Source organism: Pteropus alecto, unplaced genomic scaffold (assembly GCF_000325575.1).
Source record: "Pteropus alecto unplaced genomic scaffold, ASM32557v1 scaffold57, whole genome shotgun sequence".
Taxonomy (NCBI): domain Eukaryota; kingdom Metazoa; phylum Chordata; class Mammalia; order Chiroptera; family Pteropodidae; genus Pteropus; species Pteropus alecto.
This window is the reverse complement of record NW_006442508.1, coordinates 1,171,899-1,178,801: the sequence shown is the minus strand read 5'-3', so window position 1 is coordinate 1,178,801 and position 6,903 is coordinate 1,171,899. Positions and strand designations below refer to the sequence as shown.

Below are 6,903 nucleotides of genomic sequence, written 5' to 3'. Positions count from 1 at the left end.
TCCTCACTAAAAGAGATTATTTAAAATAAATAAATACAGTGGTCTAAGTTTTATTTTATTTTGAAAAACTGCAGTTCAGGTGCCTAGTTCAAAAAAGAAAGCAACAATAACACCAACTGTGCAAGAGTAATAATGGATCTAAATTTGCAGTGACTTTGCACTCATAGAGTTAGGTAAATGAACCTTTCAATACCTGGGACATTTTGAACTTAACTTCTTTTGCTTTGAGTGGTTTTAAAAATTATATTAATGTGAGAAAAAGTTATAGGTCAATGTTCTCTTTTCATTTTCAAAGAACTTTGAAAAATTTCCATTTGCTGTCATTTTCTGGAAAAGAGATTTGCTTGACATCAGTGGAACAAGTTCATAAGGATGTTCCTGGGTTTTATTAGTATTATTTCCCCAAATCTTAGATGAAAGATATGTCAATATCCACTCAATCTAGTAGAAAATAAAAAAACATTTCCTCGTTGTCTGAGGTGAATGAAAGTGTTTAGATTAAAAGATCTATTTTTAAGAGTTCTATTAACAAGGCAAGGCTTCGTGCTTTGTTCTGTAATTATGTTTAGAAAATCATTTTGTGATCGAATATTAATTTGTTAAGAGACTTGTGTGGCAAGGAGGTAGAGATTTTTATGAAGTAGAAGAATTTACATTAGATAGTCAGGACTTCCTTTTTAGGTTAAACTTCAGCAAGATGTCGATGTCAGGCTGTGTTCCATTTTGGATTCCCATTTGTTGTCCTTTTTTGCTTTCACGTGAAAATAATTTGACCCCTCGGTCTTTTATGCCCTTAGCCATGGATATTCCTATTTCCAAACCAGCACGTGAACAAATATCATCCCTAGTTTTACCCATACCTCAAGAAAACAGTTCTGTTTGGTTAATGGGAAAGAAAAAGTTTCCTGTGGAATTAGGTATACTAGGCATTTACTATCTGGAAGCATTTTGTTTGCTTTCAAGACTACATTTAGAAAATAACTTCACTGTCTGCTAATAACGTTCAGTCGTTTGTTTTGGTAAGTAAAGCGCCATCTCTTTCCTCCTGCCTAGTCTTCAGGTGATAATCTAGATCTAAAGAGAGTGAGCTCACAAGTTTCAGTTAGAGTGAATTTATTCCCTAACCCATCCTGAGAATACCAATGCTAACAAGTGTCTTGTGTTTTGTTTTTTTTTTCTTTTTTTCCTTCCCTTTCTTTTCTTTTCTCTTTTTTTAAATCAATGTGCTTTTTTCCTATGTGAATAATTATATGTCTAGAAACAGCCATGGAGTGATTTTGCTGTTCTGAGTGGGGGAAAGATTAATAGTGACATTTGGAAGGCAAGTACAATGTCGGCTTTTAGATCATTTAATGTTTTGTCCTTTTTGCATGGCTGTGGCTGTACCTTTTTCTTCTTTGTGACTGTCATGCATTCTGCAGGCGATGGAGTGACGGGGCTTCCTGCCCAGTTCACATACATGTTGCCTTTTTTTGACTTCAAGCTGATTGCCGCAGGTTGCCTGTTGTCTTGTAAGCAGCGGTGCTTGCACTAAGCCAGCATCCAGCAGCCCTTGCATGCCTTTTTCTGCCTATGCTCACGTGCACTCTCTGCCTCAGGCCGGGAGGACTTTTCTGCCCCAGACATTTGAAGCCATGTCATGAGCCCTCCCCCAGTCTTCATTAACAGGCATCTGTTTTCTTCCAGGATTTACATGCAGCCACGGTTAACCCAGACCCCAGTCTAAAAGAGTTTGAAGGAGCAACACTACGCTACGCATCTTTGAAACTCAGGTAGGCATTGAAAGGACTGGCCGTGATGTGTGACTTTGTGCCACCATTTTGCGATATAATTCTAAGTCTAGTTTTCTGTTTCTTTCTAGAAATGCCCCACATGCTGATGATGACGATTCTTGTAGTATCAACAGTGACCCAGAAGCCAAGGTTTGTAAGAAATATGCTTTCAGCAACCAGGTTATAGTCTTGCATCAAAGTAATGACTATGGATAATGGCTCAGTTTTTACAAACCATCAACCCAGAGCCTCGTATTATTATCCCTCAATCCTCTCTCTTTCCTAAGCTCCCCGACACTTAAAGTAAATCCTTAGGCCAAGACAGGTTTGGGAGGATTTCTGTAGTCACCACAACTCTGCCTGTATCTTGGTACATTAGTTCTTTGCATATTGTAATAAGTTAAAATTATCGTTTGATGGGATGGGTTTCAGAAGCCTTTAAAGCCTTGCAGAGCTGAACAGGTGGTACAAGACCCCTCACGCCCATCTTCTCTAGGGCAGCCTCACACTATGTAAGGTAAAACCTCTTGGCCATCCTTGTCATAAACAAAGGTATGATTTATGTTGGAAATTGAGAGTGAACCTTTGCTTTCAGACTTCCGGTGGTGTCCCAGCTGGGCCAGGGTTACAGGCATGCGATCATGCAGTTGCACAGAGCCCTGTGCTGAGAATCAGGACCCCAGGACTGAGGTTTAATGCCATGCAGTTGCCATCTTGAAATTCTTAATTTTATTTTTGACTTTGTGTTTTATTACGTGAAGCCCAGTGGGGCAGTGGAACATATACCAGGGCATTGGAGCGTTGGCTTCTACACAGTCCTGCCTCACCCTATTTTTCCACATGGCTCTTGGCTTCCTGTTCCCCTGCTCCGTGGCATCCAGGCCCTGCCAGACCTCCCCACCCCCGTCCCCACCCTGCGACTTTGGTAGCCTTCATCCCTGTGGGGGCCTAGCGGTGAGCATGGGGAAAGTTGGTGTTGGGCGTACAAGCTCCATAGTATCTTGGGAAGGGTCAGAGTTGTGGCCTGCCCAGCCAGGCTGATAGCACCAGTGGTGTCCAGGGGGTGACTCAGTGGAGGGTGAGGCCTGCCTACTCTCAATTTAGGTACCTCGCATGTCTTGGCACACAGATGTTGCAAAAAACTTGAGGGACACCTATCTGCTGTGGGTTGGGGCAGGTGAATCCATGAAAAAGGGGGATTCTGCCTCAATTTCCCCACCCCTGGCCAGGGCATGGTACATCTGTCTAGCAGCTGTTGGGAGGGGGAGCTCAGAATGATGATCTGTGGGGATGGGTAGGGATCCTCCCCGCCTGTGCAGGTCTGCACTCACCCTGCAAGTATCCCCATGCCTGAGGGAGTGTGGCATTAAATAACAGGTTAGAAACACCATAACAAGTCAATAAAGAGAATGCAGAAGAAAGGGGAAAGTTTCATGTTTTAATGCTTTTTACAGCATTTTTTTCCTGCTTTTTGAACAAAGGGCCCTGCATTTTCATTTTGCATATTCATTTTCATTTGCAAATTATGAAGCTGGTTCTATATATTTTTTCTGAGCCCAAGGGAAATCTGACCCTGTGAATAAACCAGCAAATACAGTCCCTTAGTACTAGTTATACCATGCAGGTTCAAAACCTTGACTCCTTCGCCAGAAACTGCCATATTTCCATTGGTTCTGTAAGACTCTCGGGGCTCACAGTTGAAATCTCTGCTGCTCCTAGTCATCTCAGCTCGATTCTCAGCAGAGCCCAATCGGATGAAGGCCAGTCTAGAGCTAGCAGTATTCTGAACAAGGCCTTGGGTTGTGGCTAGCATGCTAGCATTTAAAGATAAATTTTATGGCAAGGAAGGGATGCAATATAACAGGAAGGCGGGTTGTGAATAATTTGCTTTGCTACTAGGTGTTTTACAAGGGCGACCAGCATAGGCTGGAGGAGGAGGGGTGAGCGACAGCAGTATCTTTCTCTGAGGGCTGAGGCAGTGATGATGGGTAAAGCCACCGTGTGAAATTGACAGAGTGGGTGGGGAGGGTGATGCCTGGAGTGGAGATGGAATTGGTACGAGAAATAGGAGCACTGGCTGAAATATTACCTAAGTCAGTGCTTCGTCCCAGTTGCAGTGCTTACTGAATTCTTTATCTGCCATCATTCTGTGGCCAGCATGTCTCGTCCAATACCTATTATGAATTTGTTCGTGTTAGTAAGGAGGCTGAGCTTTGTCATAAGTTACTGACTGAAGTTGTACTTAGTTCTAAACTAAGTACATGTATTATTTACATGTCTGAGAAGACTTTTAAGACTAAAACTTTTTTTTAAAAGCCTTTCTTAAAAGGCTCAGAAAGTATAAGGGAATAATCACAGCATCTGTGTATTTACACTGAGGGTGAAAGGCAGGAATCCATGGAAGGGCAGCTCAGGATCCTGAAGGGACTTCTGCAAAGTACACCTGCTTCACTACCCGCCCATCCTGAATTCTGCAGGTCTCCCATGCTGCAGAAAGTCACCGTCACTGCTGGGGACCCCACGCATGTTGGGAGGAGAAAAGAGCTTCCAGACCCTACTTTATATGAATCACAATGTGCATAAGACGAAAGCATCCCAGTTCCTTATGGAATATAATGGGGTTTTTAGTGCTTCATTATAGAATAATTGTAATAATTAATATTTGAGTGCTAACTTTTTGCCAGGCATCATCCTAAAGACTATTTCTATTGACTTTCATTCTCACAAAAATTCAGTGAGCCAAGTATCATTATCTCCACATTGCAGATGAGGAAACAGAGGCATAGAAAATTCAACAGCTAATAAGTTGTAGAGTCAGAATTCGAATCCAGGCCATCTGGCTCCAGGGCCTATGCTCACTAGGCTATCTAGAGAAAAGTCTCACTTGAAGCTTCAAGCTGGTGCCACCAGCAAATAATGTGGTTGGTGTCCTCAACAATATTCCAAATATTTATAGATAAAGAGAAATTTGGATGTTTCCAGTTAGTATTTCATAGCATTACTCTTTAAAAACAAAGGACAGACACCCCAGCAAAACTCATTTCCAGCGAATCAGTGAAGGATTATGATGGTGCAGACTAGCTTTCTGTTCTGACTTGAGGCAGAGATAACTCTGGAAGTGGAATGGATACAGCTTTTTTCAGACCATCCCTCCGTAGTATAATATCAACTAGTCTTATGATAAAGGTTGTGCCCAGAATAGCAGGAAGCTGGGATTGGAGTAGAGATCATCTGCATTGCTGGTGACTGGCAGGTCTACACACTTTGGAACCACCATGCAGATGGTGAAGTTGACATCCCTTTGAGGAAATTGAGGTGTCTCGCTGTGCTTCTCTTCAGGTTGCGTGGTCACGCCACCCCCTACTGGAAGTGGGCCAAGGAAGCCCTGTGGGGAAAGCCAAGATGTTCTTTCAGCATTACAACTGTTTCAAAATCCTGTTGCCCTAAATGCAGTTATTTTTTACAAACTTTGAAGAAGTCAGTGAGTTTAGAAGTGACTTTAATGAAGCCACTCTGGAGGAGCCTCCCTATCACCACCACCCTCTCCTCCCCTCCCATCTGCTCTCGTAGTCACCCCTTGCCTATTTATTGCTGACTAAGGCACCCAAGAACGGACAAATGGCAAGACCAAGGATTTACCAGAGGTTCAAGCTCTGTAGAAGTAAATCCCTTCTTTAGGTAATTCTTTACATTCTCCAGGCTTCTGTGGACCAGGGACATGAGTGCCCCCCAAAATAAGCAGAAGTGTCCTTTATATATTAGATATTTAATTTCATGTACTGTGAAATTCTAAAGATAGTCCCTGAGGAATGATTACTAAAAAGATTATTAAAGAAAATGTCTTCCTTACTGCCTTATTTAGCAATTACATGCTAAAAAAATAAAAATCATTTTTAGCCCTTTGGGATGTGGATACTTCCAAATCTTCTCCAGCCGCTAGTGGGTCTGGGCATCTTGATAATCATCTGTTCAGTGAAACTTCTAAGTATCGGTGGCAGCATCAGATGGCCACATACACACACACACACACATTCTCTCTCCTCCCCCCCCCGCTCCACACAAAGAGCAATGTATTTTTATAACTCTGAAAATGTTTTTCGAGCCTATCTAATTTTTATACAATAAATATTTTATAGTTGATAGCAATATGTGTTTGTGCATAATTCTGAGCTCTTTATTTTAGTCTTTTATTTTAAAATAAATATAGATTTATAAAAGAGTAGCAAAGATTGAGCTCCCATATACCCTTCACCCAGCTTTCCCTAATAATAATGTCTTATAATGATAGTACAATTGTCAAAACTAAGAAGTTAATATTGATACCATGTTATTAAGTAAACTAAAGACTTAATTCACATTTTCCCATTTTTTCACTAGTATAGTTTTTCTGTTCCAGGATCCAATCTGGGATACTACATTGCATATAGTGAGCTCTTTAAAAATTATTTCACATATTCCATTCCACAGTTCTCAGATTTGTCATTCTGAATTCCATTATAATATTCCATCTAATTCATAGCACAATAATCTGTTTAGGCATCCAGTGGCCTTCGGAACAATTTCCAGTACTGTAGACCAGAGCTACAACTTTATAAAAATAGGTGACTTTTTTCCTTTTTAATTATTACTATTAAATTATTGCTTGCTAAAACTGATATTACCAGGTCAAAGGCTATCAGTATATGGCTTCTGTCACTTATTGCAAAATTGCTTTTCAGAAAGGCTACGGCAGCATGTAATTTCATCAGTAATAACCTAGAATATACCTCTTTGTCCACAGCCCACTTTACTCTAGGCTTTGTCATCTTTATTTATTCATTTTTCTTTTACTACTACTAGTTTAAAATTTCCCCTTCTTCAATTATCAAGACAGAAGATTTTTTACAAAACTCTGTGTTTCTTGGCTATTTTTTCCTCTTATTTTTCTATGCATTTTTTTTAATAAAAATTTTATTTTGGAGTAATTTTAGGTTTACAGAAAAGTTGCAAAGATAGTACAGAGAGTTCTCCTACCCTTCACCCAGCTTCTCTATATGTCTTTTCTTACATAACCATAGTATATTTGTCAAAACTAAAATTAACATTGGCACAAAACTTAACTAAATACTTTATTTTGATTTTATGTTTTTCT

At 40.4% G+C, this 6,903-nt stretch overlaps 1 protein-coding gene across 21 annotated transcripts in view; it reads left to right on the top strand.

The window, feature by feature from the left end:
* Window positions 1–6,903, top strand: part of APBB2 (amyloid beta precursor protein binding family B member 2) — a 350,239-nt gene that overhangs the window by 244,940 nt on the left and 98,396 nt on the right. For 15 of the 21 annotated variants that reach the window (XM_025040257.1, XM_025040253.1, XM_025040255.1 and 12 more), the window contains 3 exons: window positions 1,259–1,321; window positions 1,687–1,772; window positions 1,862–1,922. In XM_025040257.1, the coding sequence (XP_024896025.1) occupies window positions 1,259–1,321; window positions 1,687–1,772; window positions 1,862–1,922 (210 nt within the window). The remainder of the gene's footprint in view (window positions 1–1,258; window positions 1,322–1,686; window positions 1,773–1,861; window positions 1,923–6,903) is intronic. The other 6 variants (XM_025040263.1, XM_025040261.1, XM_025040264.1 and 3 more) reach the window with 1 other exon arrangement.